The sequence below is a fragment of the Hyperolius riggenbachi genome, chromosome 2, assembly GCF_040937935.1.
Source record: "Hyperolius riggenbachi isolate aHypRig1 chromosome 2, aHypRig1.pri, whole genome shotgun sequence".
NCBI classification, from domain to species: domain Eukaryota; kingdom Metazoa; phylum Chordata; class Amphibia; order Anura; family Hyperoliidae; genus Hyperolius; species Hyperolius riggenbachi.
The window spans coordinates 559,583,602-559,606,656 of NC_090647.1; the positions used below are offsets into that span (position 1 = coordinate 559,583,602).

Sequence of the window (23,055 nt, forward strand, 5' to 3'; positions counted from 1 at the left end):
GCTACATATACTGGGGACATATACCGGGGACATATACACCTGCCTACATATACTGGGGACATATACCTCTGGCTACATATACTGGGGACATATACCGGGGACATATACACCTGCCTACATATACTGGGGACATATACACCTGCCTACATATTCTGGGGACATATACCCCTGCCTACATATACTGGGCACATATACCCCTGGCTACATATACTGGGGACATATATCCCTGGCTACATATACTGGGGACATATACCTCTGGCTACATATACTGGGGACATATACCGGGGACATATACACCTGCCTACATATACTGGGAACATATACACCTGCCTACATATTCTGGGGACATATACCCCTGCCTACATATACTGGGCACATATACCCCTGGCTACATATACTGGGGACATATATCCCTGGCTACATATACTGGGGACATATACCTCTGGCTACATATACTGGGGACATATACCGGGGACATATACACCTGCCTACATATACTGGGGACATATACACCTGCCTACATATACTGGGGACATATACCCCTGCCTACATATACTGGGGACATATACTCCTGATTACATATACTGGGGACATATACCCCTGCCTACATATACTGGGGACATATACCCCTGCCTACATATACTGGGCACATATACTCCTGGCTACATATACTGGGCACATATACCCCTGGCTACATATACTGGGGACATATACCCCTGGCTACATATATTGGGGACATATACCCCTGGCTACATATACTGGGGACATATACCCCTGGCTACATATACTGGGGACATATACCCCTGGCTACATATACTGGGGACATATACCCCTGGCTACATATACTGGGGACATATACCCCTGGCTACATATACTGGGGACATATACCCCTGGCTACATATACTGGGGACATATACCCCTGGCTACATATACTGGGGACATATACCCCTGGCTACATATCCTGGGCACATATACCCCTGGCTACATATACTGGGCACATATACCCCTGGCTACATATACTGGGCACATATATCCCTGGCTACATATACTGGGTACATATATCCCTGGCTACATATACTGGGGACAACTGGCTGTTTGTCATTATGTGCATTTACTGGTGAAAAGCTGTCTCTTATTATGTGCATTTACTGGTGTAAAGCTGTCTCTTATTATGTGCATTTACTGGTGAAAAGAGGTATTTTATTATGTGCATTTACTGGTGAAAAGCTGTCTCTTATTATGTGCATTTAGTGGGGAAACGCTGTCTCTCATTACATGCATTTAGTCTACGTGTCACGGAGATCTGAACGTTTGGTTTGATGTGTCACGACTCCAAAAAGGTTGGGAACCACTGGTCTATCAGGTGGAATTCCAATAAAATTGATTCCTGTTTGTGGCAGTAATATGACAAAATGTGGAAAACTTCAAGGGGGCCGAATACTTTTGCAAACCGCTGTATACTTTGGATTTCCTCCAATTGATTAGCATCATGTCTTGCCGCTCACTTTGCCGCCGTACTAAGGACTTCCTGGTTGAGGTGCTTCATCGCACCAATGGCCAATAGTAGGTGGCGCTCAACCAGTCACGTCATCGTGCACACTATGCGATAACGCTTCCAAATGTAAGCATGACATGTAAGGCGTAATTTTTGCGTGCAAGGATGCATATTTTGTATAATACAAAATTGGCTATTTAAGTCCTTAGTTCGAAAACCACGCTTCCCATAGGACAAAAGGTTTTATGCTTTCCCGAGGCTAAAAATAAAATAAAAATTGTACACAGAATGCACACAGGGGTTCCCAGAACTTGGAAAAAACTCACTGTTGCCATCTTGTGGACAAGTAAAGGGAGGACACATTGAACAAACATGTATAAAAGAATCTAAAGTACAAATTACCATTACTATCAAAGGGCTAGTGCAAAAAGGATTTTTTAATTTTAAATACTATTACTGCCATACTGCCCCTTAAATCACACAATTATCCTGCTCCTCCCTAAACTTATCTAAAAACAAATCTATGTAAGGTGTACTATCCCTCCTCCCTTCTAATTACAAGTGTCTACATTTCAGGGTCGGTGCCAGGGGGGTGCAAGGGGGTGCTCAAGCACCCCCTAGAATTGTCCAAGCACCCCCAAAGTACCCCCTGGCGTGAACTGACTTCAGGCGTCTAAGAGACGCTGAGTCAGTTCACAATCCTCTCTTCCTTCCCGACGTCACGTGACTTCCTGCCTGCATTACCCCGTGCTGAGAGCAGGGCTACGGGAAAATGGCCGCCCACAGCCCTGCACTGCAAACTCGAATCCTGTGAAGCTGTTCTTTGCTTAACCCTTTCAGTGCTGTGCATTGATGCAATCAGGGCCGGATTTGTGGGAAGGCCTGGGAGGCACGTGCCTAGGGCGGAGCCAAGGAAGGGGCGGGTTGAAAAACTAAACAGTCAACCTGCCAACCAGGGTCCACAGCCACCGACACTATTCCCCATAGTAAAGTATTACGAGTGCCTTGTTTGTCTGCAGCCGCCCCCTGCTTTGCTCTGCACACAGTAACATGTCTCTGTGTGCAGCAGCAGCAGCAGTTACAGACAGGGACAGCTTTACTATTTTGTGTGTGACAGGAGCAGCGGCTGCATCACTGCAGTCCTGCCCGCTGTCATTCTCTATAGAAGTCAAATGGTGAGGCTGCCCCGCCCCCGCTTCCTCCCCCTTGCTTGTGTGCACACACTGTCCCCGGGCAATTTGAAGCATGCAAGTGTCAGCAGACACGAAGTTGTAAGGGGGCTCATTTCCTCCCGTTTTCCACATGACTGAACTAGAGATGAAGCAGGATCAGATATAACAAAGGAATTGTACAGCTGCCGGGTCCTGGTGTGACACCGAGAGTGAGAAAGCACGTTGTGATTCAGTGTGGAGGAGGGGACCCAGAACAATGTAAGGTAATGAAGATGAAGTACTGTATGTGTTTTAAACAAGATGTAAAGCTAAAAACAGCACAAACAGGACATTTCTAGGGTTTCTGCTAGCCCCCCCCCCCCCTTCTTGCACCTCAGTTCTTTAGGACTCCTCTCTGTCATATAGCTGTCACCCCTCTTAAGAAGCTGCAACAGTCATCTGTGGTACATGCATGTCCTAAGGCTCTGACACACGGGCTACAGCTGTCGCCGCAACCACGTGGCATGTGTGTGTTGCGGCGACAGGTCACTACTTAGAGCTGTCGCCGCAACTGTCGCTAGTTCGCGTCTGTAGGCGGACTAGCGACAGGAGACCTACGCGAGTGAATGGAGCATCCGGCCAGGGATGCTCCATTTACAGACAGCTTCTGCCGTGTCTCTGCCTTTCGGGCGAGACGTGTGGATGGCTGTCGCTGCCAGGGAGCTGTTGCTCCCTGGTCTCTTGTCGCCATGCAATGGGGGACAATTGTCCCCCGTGTGTATGTAGCTCTATGTACACAGCACCTCCTCAACCATGCTCCCCAGTGACTGTGCACAGCAGGGACAGCCAGTGAGGTTCTGGGTTTGTGCGATTTGGATTATTTCGAAACTACCCATGTGCAGAATGCTCCGGACCACGGTTGTCTTGCCACTTGGAAGCATAATAGAGGAGATTGCATGTCAGTTGCAACTTTTTAAGTGTGGCTATAGCAAACAGAGAGGAGTCTAAAGGAACTGAGGAGCCAGAAGCAGTATCCCACCCCTGCTGGGGGAAGAAGCCCCAAGTATGTGTAACTCCTGTTTTGTTTTTGCTTAGTTTTTTTGGAATTTTCTGGAATTGTGTGGTGGTGTTTTTTTTTTATTCTTTAAAGAGAACCAGAGATCACATATAGTGCTGTATTTTTAATTACCCAGGGCTTCCTCCACCCCATAAGCATGGCTGTGTCCCTCGCCATCCTACTCAATGCCGCCGTTCTGCCGCAGTTAATTCCCGTCTCGGCGTCTCAGTCGGACTCAATCTGACTGACGTAAGCCGGAGCCTTCTGCGCTTGCGCAGAACCGGGCCGGGCCGAGGCATAGGCTGGAGAGGCTCCAGCCTCAGGGCGCAGTGTAGGAGGGGGCGCACAATTCATTCAGCTGTCATTCCTAATTGTGTTTGAAGCAGAAAGAAATAAGAAAAGGAGATACATGGAAGTGACTACAAGCCAGATAACTAGAGATTAAGGTGTTGGGGGCCCTGGGGTGCCTCTTAGTCCAAGAGCAATCAGTGAGTGACAGCTGGGGTGGAGGGATGGAGGGGCGCACTTTGGTGTCTCAGCCTTGGGTGCTGAAGGACATTGTCCCGGCTCTGGCGCAGAAGGTCCGTGCATGCGCAGAAAGTCTGCAGCTGACGTCACTGAGCCGCTTACCGCTGCTCACCACGGCTGAACGGGACATCGTAGGAGGATGGCAAGGGACACAGCCATGCTTATGAGGCCGGAGGAAGCCCTGGTAAGTAAAAATACAGCACTATATGTAATCTCTGGTTCTCTTTAAAGTACGCCTGAGCTGTGTTTAAAACTATGCATTTTTCTTACCTGGGGCTTCTTCCAGTTCCCCATAGTCCATGGGAGGGAAGGTCATTAGATTTCCTATACGGAGTGTGTAATAATAATAATTCCTTTTTTTGTATAGCGCTTTTCTCCTGTCAGACTCAAAGCGCTTGCGAGGCAGCCACTAGAGCGCACTCAGTAGGCAGTAGCAGTGTTAGGGAGTCTCGCCCACATAACTCCTTACTGAATAGGTGCTGGATTACTGAACAGGCAGAGCTGAGATTCAAACCTTGGTCTCCTGTGTTAGAGGCAGAGCCCTTAACCATTACGCTACCAAAACTTCCAGGCACAGGAAGGCCCAGTGCACACCAAAACCGCTAGTAGATCCACAAACCGCTAGCGGTTTTGGGTTCGGAGTACGAGAAAAAGGCGCAGTGTACACCGAGCGGATTTGGATGCAATCCGCTGGCCGCATCCGCCTGTTAATCAGCGTGGCTATTGTATTTGAATGGGCTGGTGCACACCCGCGGTTTGAGGTTTTTTGCAAACCGCAAACGTGCAGCAGGAGGCACGTTTGCGGTTTGCTAAAAACCTCAAACCGCCGGTGTGCACCAGCCCATTCAATTACATTAACCAAGCGGATTTTCAGGCAGATGCAGCCAGCGAATCCGCTCGGTGTGCACTGGGCCGAACAGCTTTTTTCCTCAAGCAGTAGACATACTTAGGCCCAGTGCACACCAAAACCGCTAGCAGATCCGCAATACGCTAGCGGTTTTGGGAGCTGATTTCAGAGCGATTCTAGGTATGTTTAGAGAGGTTTTCTAAACATACCTAGCGGTTTTGGGTGCGTTTTGGTGTAGCAGATTACACATATTGTTACAGTAAAAGATGTTACTGAACAGCTTCTGTTACAAAAACGCCTGGCAAACCGCTCTGAAGTAGCGTTTTTCAGAGCGGTTTGCGTTTTTCCTATACTTTACAGTGAGGACGAAACGCTTCTGCAAACAGCAAACGTGCAGCAGGAGGCGCGTTTGCGGCTGGGCAAAAACTTCAAACCGCCGGTGTGCACCATCCCATTGCAATACATTAGCCAAGCGTTTTTACAAGCGGATGCGGCCAGCGGATCGCTCCAAAAACCGCTCGGTGTGCACTGGGCCATAATGCTGAATCACGTTAGAGCTGCTAGGACTTGAAAGTAATCAGCACAGAACTGTAAATGAACAATTCGCACATTGCTTACTGCCACTATACTTGCATAATGTCCTTGACTTGTAATATACACACTGTCTGCCCTTGTATGGTTTTTGTTTGTGTTTGTTAAGCAACTGCCAAGACAAATTCCTTGTAGGTGCAAATTTACTTGCCGAAAATAAATTGATTCTGATCCGCGTTTACAAGCGCAACCGTACTGTGTATGTGCAGGTACATGCCCAGTAGCACGAAGCAAGTGGCTTTGTGCTTCTGGGCATGTACAGATCATACTCAAGTCTGACCAATATAATGGGGCTTGTACACAGAGGGAAGTGCAGCCTTGAGGAAGAAGAGGGCCCCAAGCTCCAGTGAATATGTGCAGAGGGTCCCAGCACTGGAACAGTGGTTAAGATACTCTTGGTCAGGGGGCGGCTGGTGACAGTGGGCCTTGGGCGGTAAAAAGTAGAAATCCGGCCCTGGATGCAATACAGCAGATGTATTGGTTACCTCAGCAACAGCAATTTCCCTCAGACACAGCAATGTCTGAGAAACCCTCCTAACTCATCCTATTGAAGAACAGTTTAAGAAGGAAACTGCACTAATTGGTCAGCCTTGTCTGATCAGCGTCATGGTGGAGGTGGAACAACAACTTTATTGAGACACAATACAATATTAACATGCAGCTACAATGCAGTACTTCTATGTTACTGTAGGTGGCAGCAGATACAAGAATTTAGGTGGCAGCAGATATATGAATCTCTATTCTAACAAGACAGTCATGCATGGATTTCTAAAAACCTACCAATATTTTGTCTCAGACGCTCTTGATAATGTCCCCCTGACTTCATATCAGCGTTGTCTCCCAGCTTCTCCTCCGTAGCGGCCATAGACCAGGCTAGGTTGGTGGCTTCAACGTATGCACGAGCACAAGGTTGCACTCCCGTGGCCTGCGCAGATTGCTCCCAGCTACAGGAGCACGAGCGGCGCTCACACATGTGCAGGAGCAGACGACCCTGCCGGGTCAGCGGCTGCTATGGAGTGGACCCTGGGAGACTGCCTGAGAGCGGGGCTGCAGTGAGATACACAAAGGCTTTTAGAGCCTGGTCTCTGGAGAAAGCCCCATTTAAGTAAATCTGATTCTATTTTTTTTATTTGCCCCAAACATGCTTTAACCTTTTAAGGACCACAGTCTTTTCGCCCCTTAAGGACCAGAGCCTTTTTTTCCATTCAGACCACTGCAGCTTTAACGGTTTATTGCTCGCTCATACAACCTACCACCTAACCTACCACCTAAAATGAATTTTACCTCCTTTTCTTGTTCCTAATACAGCTTTCTTTTGGTGCTATTTGATTGCTGCTGCGATTTTTAGTTTTTATTATATTCATCAAAAAAGACATGAATTTTGTCAAAAAAAATGTGTTTTTTTTTAACTTTCTGTGATAAAATTTGTCAAATAAAGTAACATTTCTGTATACATTTTTGTCCAAATTTATTGTGCTACATGTCTTTGATTAAAAAAAAAAACATTCAATGTATATTTATTGGTTTGGGTAAAAGTTATAGCGTTTACAAACTATGGTGCCAAAAGTGAATTTTCCCATTTTAAAGAGAATCTGTATTGTTAAAATCACACAAAAGTAAACATACCAGTGCGTTAGGGGACATCTCCTATTACCCTCTGTCACAATTTCGCCGCTCCTCGCTGCATTAAAAGTGGTTAAAAACAGTTTTAAAAAGTTTGTTTATAAACAAACAAAATGGCCACCAAAACAGGAAGTAGGTTGATGTACAGTATGTCCACACATAGAAAATACATCCATACACAAGCAGGCTGTATACACCCTTCCTTTTGACTCTCAAGAGATCATTTGTGTGTTTCTTTCTCCCTGCAGTTCTCATGCACTGAAGTTTCAGGCTGCTCTTTTTTCTCCTGCAAACAGCTTTGCCCTTGTCTGTAACTCCTCAGTATGTGAAAGCCCAGCCAGCTCAGAGGACGATTTATCCAGCTTGTAAAAGATAAGAGAGAAGAGAGAAGCTGCTCTAATCTAAATAACACACAGGCAGTGTGCATAGAGGGGCCTGGAAGGGGGAGTTCATAGCAGAACCACAACACTGAAGAACTTGGCAGCCTTCCAGACACAGGCTGACAAGTCTGACAAGGGAAAGATACATTGATTTATTACAGAGACTGTGATAGCAGAAAGTGCTGCAGTAAGCCAGAACACATTAGAATAGCTTTTGGAACTTGTAGGATGATAAAAAACAGGATGCAATTTTTGTTACGGAGTCTCTTTAAAGCATCTCTGACTTTTCTGAGCACCTGTCATGTTTCATGAGGTGCTAAAATTACAGGATAGTATAAATACCCCCCAAATGACCCCATTTTGGAAAGAAGACATCCCAAAGTATTCACTGAGAGGCATGGTGAGTTCATAGAAGATTTTATTTTTTGTCACAAGTTAGCGGAAAATGACACTTTGAGACCAAAAAAAAAAAGTTTCCATTTCTGCTAACTTGTGACAAAAAAAAATGAAATCTGCCACGAACTACCACATGTGTGGCACTTTTTTGCAGCCTAACTGCGCTAAGGGGCCCAAAGTCCAATGAGTACCTTTAGGATTTCACAGGTCATTTTGAGGCATTTGGTTTCTAGACTACTCCTCACGGTTTAGGGCCCCTAAAATGCCAGGGCAGTATAGGAACCCCACAAGTGACCCCATTTTATAAAGAAGACACCCCAAGGTATTGCGTTAGGTGTATGGTGAGTTCATAGAAGATTTTATTTTTTGTCACAAGTTAGTGGAAAATGACACTTTGTGAAAAAAACAATAAAAATCAATTTCCGCTAACTTTTGACAAAAAATAAAATCTTCTATGAACTCATCATACACCTAACGGAATACCTTGGGGTGTCTGTTTTCTAAAATGGGGTCACTTGTGGGGTTCCTATACTGCCCTGGCATTTTAGGGGCCCAAAACCGTGAGTAGTCTGGAAACCAAATGCCTCAAAATGACTGTTCAAGGGTATAAGCATCTGCAAATTTTGATGACAGGTGGTCTATGAGGGGGCGAATTTTGTGGAACCGGTCATAAGCAGGGTGGCCTCTTAGATGACAGGATGTATTGGCACTGAAGTGCAGTAAGCGCAGGATGTTCTCAAATCGTGACCTGGACATAGCAGCAGAGAACATGGGCATGTGATGTATTGGGTGCGTAGACCAATAAGACCGCAATACATTCTCTTTGACTAGACCCATGTTAAGGAGAAGGCCGCAAAAAATGTTACGTTCGGAAACTTGGAGTGGTTTCCACTGAAAAGGCTGGGCATGGTAGCTTCTTGGATTGGCGGTTGCGTATTGTGTGGCATAACGGTTGGTCTCAGCCACAATTAAGTCGTATAGACCAGCAGTGATCAGAAAAAAAAATTCTGTCACTGCGGTGGGGTGGGTGAGTGTTTGGCTGGGTGATCAGAAGCCTGCAGGGGGCAGATTAGGGCCTGATCTGATGGATAGGAGTGCTAGGGGGGTGACAGGTGGTGATTGATGGGTGTCTCAGGAGGTGATTAGAGGGGAAAATAGATGCAATCAATGCACTAGGGAGGTGATCGTCAGGGGGTCTGAGGGGATCTGAGGGTTTGGGCTGGTGATTGGGTGCCCTAGGGGCAGATAGGGGTCTGATCTGATTGGTAGCAGTGACAGGTGGTGACAGGGGGTGATTGATGGGTGATCAGTGGGTGATAAGATGGCAGAACAGATGTAAACAATGCACTTTGGATGTGATCTGAGGGTGGGTCTGCGGGCGATCTGAGGGTGCGGGCGGGTGATCAGATGCCCGTAAGAGGCAGGTTAGGGTCTGATCTGATGGGAGGCAATGACAGGGGGTGATTGACGGGTGATTACATGGGAGGATAGTTGTATACAGTACACGGGGGGTGGGTGGGGAGGATCTGAGAATGTGTGTGTGTGTGTGTGTGTGTGTGTGTGTGTGTGTGTGGGGGGGGGGGTGATCAGGAGCCCCCAGGGGGCTGTTTAGGACCTAATCAAAAAAAATAGTGCTGACAGATAGTGACAGGGAGTGATTGATGGGTGATTAGGGGGGTGATTGGGTGTAAACAGGGGTCTGAGGGGTGCTGTGGGGGATCAGAGGGAAGGGGGGGGCAGATCAGTGTGCTTGGGTGCAGACAGGGAGGGTTGCAGCCTGCCCTGGTGGTCCCTCGATCACTGGGACCCCCAGGGCAGGAGGCAGCCTGTATCATATGCTTTGTATACATTACAAAGCGTATTATACACTTTGTATGTGGCGATTGGGCAGTTAGTAACCCACCGGCGCTTCCGAACGGCCGGCGGGTTACTGCGCAAGGGGGGGTCGGAGCCTGTTCCCAGCGGCTGATCGCGTCACGCATGACGCGATTGCCGCATAACCACACCCGCCACCGGGCGTATTGTGGTCGTTTTGGGCCTAACCCTTGCCGCCGCCCATCGGCTGTGGGCGGTTGCCAAGTGGTTGAGCTCTAATGTCCCAGTGCAGATTCTCTCTATTCATACATTGCTTTTTGCTTACAGGTCCAGTACGGAGACAATAAGTATGCGTTCGTCCAGGTGCACCAGCCGCTGCCCAATGCGAATAAGCCACCATCTCTCGAGTCCTTCAAGCTGGACAAGACTAAGGAGGATAGGCTTGAGCCTCTCAAATAGTGACATCAGCAAGTTCTATCCTGAATCATTGGCCTGTCCTATTCCTGATGTACCTGCTAAACTCCATTCCTTACTGTGCTGGGGGTGCCACACCCCATAATTCACTACAATGTGCTGGGGGTGCCACACCCCATAATTCACTACAATGTGCTGTACCCATCAAAGGAAAACTTGTCTTCTGCACATGTTCTTTTCCCTGTTGACTACTCAACAATAAAACCTCTTTGAGCTTCTTTGTGTTTATATCTCAACTTTCCAAGGTGTATATATCGCACAGAGCAGTGCATAGCCCACAAGTTAGCAGTCACCATTTCCCTTGCAAGATCACATAAAAGCCATGACTGAAGAAAGGCACAACATCTATAGGTGGCAATCCTAAGTGAGCATGACATCAAGGTGAAGTGTATGGAAGTACAGGGGGAACACGCGGCTTCTCTGGAATTGGGCAAGTGGGTCAGTCAGTAGTGACAATCAGTGGTTTGCCGAAATTTTGCATCGAAATTTGCAATTATGCATGGTAATTAACTTCGTATGTAATTGTAATATTTCATAATGTTGCGTCATTTCCACGCAATTTCGTGAAGTTTTGTGCTGACTTTAGCAGTCAATAGCAAAGCCCCCATACATGCTATTTCTGCCAAAATTGCTACATATAGTAAGGAGAATACTGAGGACAAGTAAAACATTTTTTTTCAAAAAGACCTTGTAGTTTTTGAGAAAATCGATTTTAAATATGCAAAGAAAAAGGGTTTTTAAACATCCTTTTTTTTTTGTTTCAAAACCATTTTTTCTTTACATTTTTTAAATAATTTTTCTCAAAAACTATAAGTTCTTTTTGGAAATTTTTTTTTTTTTTTTACTTGTACCCCATATTCTTTAACATATGTAGCAATTTTGGTGTCACTACTGTTGTGAAATATCACAGATCAGTCTTGTAGAAGTATAGTATAAGTTTATTTACTGTACAGGAGACATGCACTGAATTACACATTACAATCCTACCTCCTACCAATAACCTGATTGGATCTCACAAAATCTCTAAGTTAACTATTGGAATACAGAATACAGCATAAACGAATACATGAGTACATATTAATATTTAAGTGGAAGAGATCAGTCAGTCGTTAATTATTATTAGAGGTACATATTTCATCAGTAGCTTGTTTAATGTAAGGCTAGTTTGACTGGTGAGATTCACACAGCGCCATCCTTATCTACAAGACAGACAAATCATCCCTAGTAGCACATTCCAAACCCATGAAAACATGTGAAAGAAGAGAACTAGTCTTATACGCAGGGCCGGCGCTACCATTAAGGCAAAGGAGGCAGCTGCCCCAGGGCCCCAGAGCTTGTAGGGGCCCCCAGTGGCTACAAGAGGAAAAAAAAATTTCAAAATCGGCCTTATAGTTTTTGAGAAAATCGATTTTAAAGTTTCAAAGGAAAAAAAAACACATTTAAAAACCTGCCGACTTTAATGGTTAATAGCAAATCCACCTTAAATGCTAGAAAGCCTAAATTTGCAGGGTATGTTAAGGAGATCATTAGGAATAAGAAGAAAAAACAATTTTTCAAAAAGACGTTATAGTTTTTGAGAAAATCGATTTTAAAGTTTCGAAGGAAAAAAAGTATACTTTTAAATGCGGTAAATGTCACTTGTAGTAGCAAACCTAACGGTATTGTAATTTTACATGCATCAAACGAAAGCGCAATAAATTTCCTGACGGGGTTTCCAGGGGGTCTATACGCAGCTGCAGCGCTTTGGCCAGGGATCGCTATACAGCCGCAATATGGCTGTATGAAGATCCCTGGCATGTTTTCCTATTTTCCCAATTTTTTTTTTTTTTATGTTTAGAGTGTGGGAATTTAAAAAAAAAATTGTGGGGTCTCCCCTCCTGAAACTTTTTAACCCCTTGTCCCCCATGCAGGCTGGAATAGCCAGAATGTGGAGCTCCGACCGATTGGGGCTTCACACCCTGACTATAGAAATATTTGAAATCTGGACGGCTCTTCATGTGCTTATAGAAATTTTATTGTACAAAATTGCAACAGACAACACAGCAACTGGGTTACCCCCATATATAAAAACACTTAAAATGTTGTAACAGAACTGGAGGGAGCGCTCCTTCCCCTACTTTTCCACCTCTCACTGTTCGGTTATTGCAGAACGCCGGTCGCCCAGCCTAGGCCTATGCAAACCGCGTCTGCCACCTATACAGTGAGTGTGTAGGTGGACCCACCACCGACGCACACCTTGAGGCCTCTATACAGCTGCAACTATCACACCCATGGAACTCACAATTTTCAAGTGTCCTAGAAGTGAGTCCTTTGCTTCTACCAGACTAATCCACAACAATGCCTATCGCTACAGTTTCACTAGCTTCCTTTTGATGTTTGACAGTGGTATACTCTAGGATTAAAGCTCAATATCCTCCAGCTATTAGGTCTGCCGTGCTCTAGCTCATTCGAGCGAGCCCCAGATTCTGCCGTTCTGGCACCTCCGCGTCTCCGCACCTCCGGAACTCCGTCTCAAACTCTTTTCCGCCTTTACCTCCGGCGTGCTGCGCTGTTAGGTCTGCCGTGCTCTAGCTCTGGCGAGCGAGCCTCAGAATCTGCCGTTCTGGCACCTCCGCGTCTCTGCACCTCCGTGTACAGCTCCCAGTCAAGGCCTTGACAGTGTTCCGTGTTGGCGTCCGGGGGTCACGTGAGCGCTCACTGCAGTTCTGGCTCCTCCCGCTGACGCGTTTCGCCCCGCCCACGGGGCTTTCTCAAAGCGAAGGAGAATTACACTACTTATCGTGGACAGTCCTTTTATTTAGATCTCCAGGGGGCCGAACAACTTGAAAGGGAGGGACTATCCTCTTCTATTGACATTACTGCCAATCTTTTTTAAAAAAACTGACTATACCAGCTGCAAAAAAGGTCTCTTAATGCCGATTTGTGTTCCGGGGTATATGTTGGGGGGGCCCCCCAGGTTTATTTTGCCCTGGGGCCCCATTGTTGCTTAAACCGGCCCTGCTTATACGTATAATTGTATAGAACAAAGGGAGTGTGGCAAAATGGCTTACAGGTGGCCATTTTATTTATCAATTTTACTTCACTACCATTAATTGGGGCTTTGCTATTCACTGCCAAAGTCAGCACAAAATTACGAGAAAATTACACTAAATTTTAGGAAAATTATGAATAACTACGAAATCAATTGAATTTACAAATCGTATTTACATGTAAGCGTAAATGTGAAAATGTACGCAAAATTTTGCATAATCGTAATTAGCGGATTACGATAATCACTGGTGACAATGTGACTCCCCAAGTAGGTAGAACAATAGTAGGCAGACTACATTCCCAGCATTATTGTAGAAAGGTGAGTATTTTTTTTGTTTGGAGGGGGGGAGGTAGAACATGGAGATGGCACCAGCACACATGGTTTGTATTGTCTGTTGATCAGAAGAGGGAACTATCATTTTAAAGAGAACCAGAGATGAAGCAACCTCATGTATTTTACCTTATAAATCAGTGGGAACATGACAGTAAACACCTAATCTGCTCTTTGTTACATTGTTCTCTGTTTAATTTGCCTGTTATCACCTCTAAGATAAGAATCCTGACTAAGCAGTCGGTCTGGCTTTGCTACAGAATAATTATAGCTGAGACTGTGTTCTTTGCTGTCTTCAAGTCCAAGCCTGCCCCCTGCTGGCTTTGCTCAGGAATCATTATAGCTGAGTCATTATAGCAAAGCCAGAATCAATGCTCAGTCCGGGATTCTTATCTCAGCTAGATAACAGACACTTTTAGCAGTGAGGATGGAACAGAGAGCATGGTAAATGTTTTCTCTAATGTTCCCACTGATTTCTATGGTAAAATACACAAGGGTGCTTCGTCTCTGGTTCACTTTAACAATGGTTTTAAATCAGGAAACAAACATACAGTACTGGCTGGTGTGTACTACAGATGATTGATGACATGCAAATATTTCCGAGTTCATGCAGAAGTATGCACATTTTTATGCAGCTTGAAAATAGACCAATCAATTTAAACATGGGTGGGGCTTAAAGAGACTCCGTAACAAAAATTGCATCCTGTTTTTTATCATCCTACAAGTTCCAAAAGTTATTCTAATGTGTTCTGGCTAACTGCAGCACTTTATACTATCACTGTCTCTGTAATAAATCAACTATTCTCTCTCTTGTCAGACTTGTCAGCCTGTGTCTGGAAGGCTGCCAAGTTCTTCAGTGTTGTGGTTCTGCTATGAACTCACCTTTCCAGGCCCCTCTCTGTACACTGCCTGTGTATTATTTAGATTAGAGCAGCTTCTCTCTTCTCGCTTATCTTTTACAAATCGTCCTCTGAGCTGGCTGGGCTTTCACATACTGAGGAATTACAAACAAGGGCAAAGCTTTTTGCAGGAAGAAACGAGCAGCCTGAAACTTCAGTGCATGGGGGAAAGAAACACACAAATGATCTCTTGAGATTCAAAAGGAAGGGTGTATACAGCCTGCTTGTGTATGGATGTATTTTCTATGTGTGGACATACTGTACATCAACCTACTTCCTGTTTTGGTGGCCATTTTGTTTGTTTACAAACAAACTTATTAAAACTGTTTTTAACCACTTTTAATGCGGCGAGGAGCGGCGAAATTGTGTCAGAGGGTAATAGGAGATGTCCCCTAACGCACTGGTATGTTTACTTTTGAGCGATTTTAACAATACAGATTCTCTTTAACTGGTCCATTTTCAAGGTGCATATATTTGCATGAAAATTGAAATAGTCTTGCACGAACTCAGAAATATTTTTCTATATTTCTCATTGATCATCCCTAGTGTGTACCAGGTCTTAAAGAGAATCTGTATTGTTAAAATCGCACAAAAGTAAACATACCAGTGCGTTAGGGGACATCTCCTATTACCCTCTGTCACAATTTCGCCGCTCCCCGCCGCATTAACCACCTTAGCGGTATGGACGAGCCCAGCTCATCCATTACCGCCAGAGGGTGCCGCTCAGGCCCTGCTGGGCCGATTTTGATCAAATAAAGAGCAGCACACGCAGCCGGCACTTTGCCAGCTGCGTGTGCTGCCCGATCGCCGCCGCTCTGCGGCGATCCGCCGCGAGCAGCGGCGAAAGAGGGTCCCCCCAGCCGCCTGAGCCCTGCGCAGCCGGAACAAATAGTTCCGGCCAGCGCTAAGGGCTGGATCGGAGGCGGCAGACGTCAGGACGTCGGCTGACGTCCATGATGTCACTCCGCTCGTCGCTATGGCGACGATCTAAGCAAAACAAGGAAGGCCGCTCATTGCGGCCTTCCTTGTTTATTCTGGGCGCCGGAGGCGATCAGAAGAACGCCTCCGGAGCGCCATCTAGTGGGCTTTCATGCAGCCAACTTTCAGTTGGCTGCATGAAATAGTTTTTTTTTTATTTAAAAAAAACCCTCATGCAGCTGCCCTGGCGATCTTAATAGAACGCCAGGGTGGTTAATAGTAGTCAAAAACAGTTTTAAAAAGTTTTTTATAAACAAACAAAATGGCCACCAGAACAGATAGTAGAAGGTTGATGTACAGTATGTCCACATATAGAAAATACATCCATACACAAGCAGGCTGTATTCAGCCTTCCTTTGAATCTCAAGAGATCACTTGTGTGTTTACCTTCTGTCCCCTGCAGCTCTCATCCACTGAATACTAGTGGCAGGCTGATTGTTTCTTCCTGCAGACAGCTCTGCCCCTGTCTGTAATTCCTCAGTATGTGTCAGCCAGCTCCTTTCACAGCCTTTTACAGGTACAGAGGAGGATTTTTATCCAGCTCTCTTCTCTCACTGATAGAGAGCAGAGAAGCTGCTGGCTTATGTAAATAACACACACACACACACGGGAGTGTGCATAGAGGGGCCTGGAGGGGGGCGTGCATAGCAGATCACACTGAAGAGTTAGCAGCCTTCCAGACACAGGGTGACAAGTCCGATAGGGGAAAGATACATTGATTTATTACAGAGACAGTGATAGTAGAAAGTGCTGCAGTAAGCCAGAGCACATTAAACTAGGTTTAGGAACTTGTAGGATGGTAGAAAACAGGATGCAATTTTTGTTACAGAGACTCTTTAAGTTGGCCATAGACCATCCAAACTTGTAAAAATTACCACCTTTGTATACTATAAGGGCCAACAGACTGAGAATACTTCTCAGAGTCAGTGATGAATGATCGTACTTAAAGAGACACTGAAGCGAAAAAAAAAATTTATATAATGAATTGGTTGTGTAGCACGGATAATTACAAGAACATTAGTAGTAAAGAAAATATTCTCATATTTTCATTTTCAGTTGTATAGTTTTTTTTATAACATTGCATCGTTCTCTAATATTTGCAGTTTACACACTACTCAGCATTCTAAATGATTTTACAGAGCAGCGAACTTTTGACTTGTCCTCTGGAGAGAAAAATAAAATACAGTGACTGACAGTTGAGATAACAAGCTTTACAAGACAGAGCTCTATGTGACTTTGAAAGTCGTGGAGCTCAATGGCTCTTTTGCATAGATAACAACTGGATTTTCTTAACTCTTCCTGAACTGGAAACAATATTAGACTTATGTCTCTGCTCCTAATGTTTTATTTCTTAGCTGTACTACACATACAAATCATTATATCATTTTTTTTTGCTTCAGTGTCTCTTTAACTAATTACAGTTATGCAAAATTTTGCATAAATGTTTGCAATTACACCTATATGCAATTACAGGTTGTTAGTTCTATTAATTTCATGTGTATTTTCTTTGGCGGAGCATTGCAAAGCCAGCATACAAGCTATCTTCACCAAAATTGCTACATATGTTAAGAAGAATAATGGGTATAAGCCAAAAATTTTTTTCAAAAACACCTTGTAGTTTTTGAGAAAATCGATTTTAAAAATGCAAAGACATTTTTTTTAAACTTAGAAAAATAACAGTTTAAACCCCATTTTTATTAGCATTTTTAAACTCGATTTTTGTTTTTTACTTATATCCACTATTCTTCTTAACATATGTAGCAATTTTGGTAGCAATAGCACGTATGGGGGCTTTGCTATTAACTGCTAAAATTGGCACAAAATTACGTGAAAGATTACGATTGATTACAATTACATACGAAAATAACGATTTTCCTGGAAATTTCACATTACGATGCGTAATTACTATACGAATTATGCATAAGTGTAATTTCTGCTCATCACTTCTCAGAGTACAACATCACTTTGCGCGACCACAGGGGAGCAGAACGGACATACAACGCATGTGTAGCGCAGTATCTCCGGGTTTGGAGTCGCCAAGAATAATGAGACTGATTGTAGGAGAATGGTGAGTGACGGAAGGGAATAAAACAGGAGAGGAGATTCAGCCCTTAAAGGGAACCAGAGATGAACGTTTCACACAAAATAAACATATTAGTTGATAGCTTGTAAAGAATAAATGCTCTACCTGATAATTTTGCCGCTCTGGTGTGCCTTTTTTAGTGTTTTTTATCCATTATTGCTCCAGGAAAAATCAAATATGGCCGCCGGCTCATATCCCTTCTCCTTCCGGGTTATATGAGTTGTTCTGGATGTGCTGTCTAGGCTATATGAGACTATGCTGCTATCTAGGCTTATGCAGCCTTTCATCTATGTGCTTTAATTTTGGTATGATCTGCCTGTAGGAAGTGTCACTGATAATAACTGCAGTTTCATTCCTATGAGAATCTAGTGCACACAGAGCACACAGGGATCATATTACAGCCACAGGGCTTCTCTCTCAGGAGCAGCAGCCCCTCCCAGTCATCACAGCTCTCAGTATGCAAAGCAGAAGATCTAAGCCAGGAGGGGGAAGGCTTGGGCTTGAAAGGACTCCACAGAAGAGTGACTCAGCTATAATGATTCCAGGTCAAACCTCGACTGAATAGTCGATGGATTCTTATCACAGTTGCTAATAGACTAATTAAGCAGATAACAATGAAACTAAAAGCAGGGTAGGTGTTTACTGTCATGTTCCCACTGATAAATGTAATAAAATACATGAGGGTGCTTCATCTCTGGTTCTCTTTAACAAATTAGCACAACACCATATATATGCAAATATAGAAAATATTTATCAATCAATATGCAACACTACAAAGTTATTAAAAAAGAAGACACCAAACCCACAAGCTCATACTACAGTGAAAATAAACACACATGCATAGAGTAAATCTGGTAAAGTGACCCAATGCATCCTATCAGACGTGAGTGACCATTGGTGAACAGTGTAAAGGTAAGGCAGCAGTGATACTTTGCCGAGCAAGGAGGTAAGGAGTGGCTGTGGTATGGATCAGGTGGGAGCCCCCGGTGGACTGCTCCACCGGTATCTTGGCCTTCACGCCGCTTTTTCAAAGAGTGGGGGGATGTTTGTGTGTTTATTTTCACTGTAGTATGTTTATTATTGCACTTTACCAGCTGAGTTACTGAGCCTGGGTTCTTAGCCCAAGAGAGCTCTTACTTTGAGCATCTTGGTTGCTAGCATTTATCATACTAGATCATTCATTTAGTGTTATGGGCATGTTATTCTATATGATGGATATTATGTGCTTGTGGATTTGCATCCATCTGAAAATGGCGCCTGTGAATAATGGCGCACAGTGTTGACGCTAATCCATTTGCCGCTTATCGCTATTTAACGTTAAAGCCGTATTGTTATTTAGCGTTAAAGCCTTATCGTTATTTAGCGTTAACACAAAGAACCCTCTCTGTACCTATCCCTAACCCCTAACCCCCCCCGGTGGTGCCTAACCCTAACCACCCCCCTGGTGGTGCCTAACCCTAAGACCCCCCCTGGTGGTTCCTAATCCTATATTGTACTGTAACTATACCTAACCCTACTCTCACACAGAACCCTCTCTGTACCTATCCCTAACCCCTAACCCCCCCCGGTGGTGCCTAACCCTAAGACCCCCCTGGTGGTGCCTAACACTAAGACCCCCCCAGTGGTGCCTAACCCTAACCTTGACAGTGTTACATTAAATCCATTCACCGTTTTGCAGTTAAATAGCGTCTGCAGTTTGGCTTATGTAGGGCGCTATTGATAAATAACATTAGTGTGTGCCACTATTGATAAATAACGTTAGTGTGTGCCACTATTGATAAATAACGTTAGTGTGTGCCGTTTTTCTTCTTTTTTCCCTGTGCGCCATTATTATGCAGTACTAACGATAAATAGCGATAAGCGTATCTTTTTAATGCGGCGCCATTTTTATGCATAGGCGCTGTGCGCCATTATTCACTGATCCCGTGGATTTGGTGTCTTCTTTTTTTAATTGATTTTAATAACTTTGAAGTGTTACATATTGATTGATACATATTTTCTATATTTGCATATATATGGTGTAGTGCTAATTTTTGAGGGCTGAAACTCCTCTCCTGTTTTGTATCATGACCCACAGTCCTAGCACACACTGGTGAGGCAAGAGTGCAGTTATATTCTTTGTGATGGAAGGGAATGGGAGGCACAGTAAATATTTGCTTATAATTCCCCACCCACTGCACCGTCAGTTTCTACCAGAGCATTTTGGCTCTGGTGTCCTTTAACAGTGTAGGAATTGAAAATCAATTTTGAGTGGCTGTTGTAGGCTCCACCCATTTTCCTGAATATTAATCCCAGTTACCCAGTGAGCAACAGTGCCAAGTTTGAGAACCCTGCTATTAGTAGTCTAAGAATGGCTGCAGTTTACAGTTTCCCATTGGTTGTTGTTGCCTCCAAGCACTTTTCATAACCTTGACACACAGTCACTCATTGACCAAGTTTGTGAGCTTTGGGGTCCTTTGTATCAATAATGTGAGAATGGAAGCAGTTTATCACTCAAATGATTTAAATTATAAACAGGTGACGGGGACGGCAATGGGTCCTATGGCTCTGGTACTCACTAACCTATACTTTTCTCTAAGGGAGGAAGAATACATTTACGGACCGAGAAATCGATTTATAGAGTGTCTAGGGGTGTGGAAGAGGTACGTTGACGACATTTTGGTCGTGTGGGTATCCTCCGGGGTATTGTTTTTAGAGTTTGTTCAGTATCTTTAAGTGGATATGTTTGATTTAACTTTCACCAGCGAATGGGGTGGTGACAAACTTACCTTCCTGGTTCTAAAATTAGAGGTGAAGGATAATAGGCTTTCTTCACAAGGGTACAGGAAACCGACTGCCACAAACTATCTTCTACACAGTGAGAGTTATCACCCAAAACATACAATAAAGGCTATTCCTTATAGCCAATTTATATGATTACGTAGGAATAAGTCAGAATAAAGCCAGCTTTTGGAACAAGGTTTTGACTCAGAAACAGATTGTTAGCAAGAGGCTACCAGGAGGACAAAATGCAAACAGTCCAAAGGTGGCCACACACCATACAATTTTATTTTGATTACATTTTCTGATTGATCAAAATGTTTGATCAAAATATTCAAGGTACTACACATATGTTCGAGATTGCCGCAATTTTGGGATTAACAATCGAAAACTCTGAAAAAAATTGGTTGGTTAGAAAAATCAAGAGAAAAAAGTGAATACATAAAGTTTAATATGTACTGAATAGTTACATACATTTTTTTCTGGTTGAATACAATTTCACAATACATCACACACCATACAACTCTTGATAAAATTGGTCCTAATTTTCCAACATGTCCGATCTCCAAAAAATTAAAGAAAAGAGGAAATTTGATTGGATTTCTCGATTGAAAATAAATAAAAGCTTTCGATTTTTTTAGGACAACCAATTATATTTATTGAATTGGTATAAAATTGGATTTTTTAATTGCATGGTGTGTGGCCACCTTTTAATTTTTTTAAATATCTTTTTAATTCAACAATTCAACAATTGCAATCAATTTTTCTGATTGCTTGTAACAATTCAAAAACCTGATCAATGTAGCACACACACTTATGCTCAATTTTTCCTCAATTATAATAAAAATAATTGAAATCTCAGAAACAAATTAAATGGGTTTGTACATTAAGAAATTGTCAATCTACCCTACACCATTCAAATTTCATATAAATTGATCAGAAAAATCCAACATTCCGATCTTCTTTTATCAAATAAAAATAGGAAATTCAATCAGATTTATTAAATGGATGAAAAAAACTTTCAATTTTTTGGTACAACCAATTGCATTTATTGAATTGGTGTAAAATTGGATCTTTTACATGTATGATGTGTGGCCACCTATAGTCTTTGTAGCATAGGAGCTTACACTCTAATATTCCAGTGACCATCCGGCATGCAGTAACCCTCCAGGATCCATGTCTCATTTTCAAAGGTCAGGTAGTCAACACTTTGGAGACCTAGTCCTAGGCGACTTCTTTTGTGACAATCCCTCCTGTGCTGTAGGTCCTTTCTGACACGACACTTGAGGCAGGGCAAGCCAGAAGTTTTATGGCAAATTGTGACAACTTTGGCCACAGGTAAAGCCTGCACACCCAGTAGTCCAGGGGTTCATTGCTTCTCAGAGTGTCGATATCAGCAGCTAACACCAGGTAGTCCACTACCTGTAGGAAGGGCGTTCTCTGATGGTGGATCCCAAAGGGCTGTGGTGATGCGAAGCACTAAAAATGCTCTGCATGTTCAACCTCACCAACACATCGGCAAAGTATCTTGTCCTTGGCCGTTATGGCCGTGGGAGGAGGGTAACTGGCACCTCTTTCTCTGTTATATTCCTGCCTTGCTGTGACATCACCCTTAAAGTGTGGAGCATAGTTGGCAGGATGTTTTGGAAATGCTACATTCTTTCTGACTTCCGGTAAGTTGGTAACATTTCTGCCACTTTGTGGTTATACCGAGGTTATACTGAGCCTTTTTATTTGGGGGTCCTTCAGTAGGCAGGACAGCATGAAAGACTCCATTTGCACAAGGTTGGATGCTGAGGTAGCCATCTCCTGTTCCTCATCCTCACTGATGTCATTAAAGGTCTCCTTCTCCCCCAGCCACGTACAATACCAAGGGTCCCCAAAAAGTAATGACAAGCCCTCTGGAATGCCTGATCTGGTTGATCTTCCAACTCCACAAAGCCACCTTCCTCCTCTGACTCTTCTTCTTCAGACTCCTCTCTCTGCATTGCCGCAGGTACAGCAGTTGATGACAAGGCTGCTTCTGGTGGTGATGGGGAACACAACTCTTCGTCTTTCTGGTCACGCTGATCTACGGCCTGATCCAGCACTCTTCACAGGGCATGCTCCAGGAAGAAAGCATATGGTATGAGGTCCCTGATGGTGCCTTGGGTGCAACTGACCAGGTTTGTCAAATCCTCAAAAGTACGCATGAGCCTGCAGACATTGTGCAGACATTGTGCATGAGTATCCAGTAAGGCAGCAAAAAAAATCCCCAGCTCCACAGAGTCCTAGCACCCAGGTTATACAAGTCATACAGGTCGTACTTCTTGATGGTTCATTCTTGTTGAAGCAGGCATTCAAACATCAGGAGCATGGAATTCCAGCGAGTCAAGCTGTTGCAAATCAAGCACCTCCCTGGCAATTACTTTTGCCGCTGAATGTCTGCAAGGTGCGCCGTAGCCGTGTATGAACGTGTGAAATGGCCACAAATCTTCCTGGACTGCCTGATGACATCCTGAAAGCCTGGTTAATTAGAGACAAAGCATTGGACAATAAGATTGAGAGCATGTTCCACCATGCCATGCAAGGTACATGCGTTAACTTGCCCAAATTCAATGCTGTCAACAGATTGCTT

The 23,055-nt window shown here is 44.0% G+C and overlaps 1 protein-coding gene across 1 annotated transcript in view; it reads left to right on the forward strand.

Moving 5' to 3' along the window:
- LOC137545148 (cystatin-A-like) overlaps window positions 1-10,575 on the forward strand; it is a 38,597-nt gene extending 28,022 nt beyond the window's left edge. Inside the window, exon 3 of the mRNA XM_068266259.1 lies at window positions 10,211-10,575. Within this exon, the coding sequence (XP_068122360.1) occupies window positions 10,211-10,342 (132 nt within the window). The 3' untranslated portion in view covers window positions 10,343-10,575. The remainder of the gene's footprint in view (window positions 1-10,210) is intronic.
- Window positions 10,576-23,055: the final 12,480 nt, after the last annotated feature.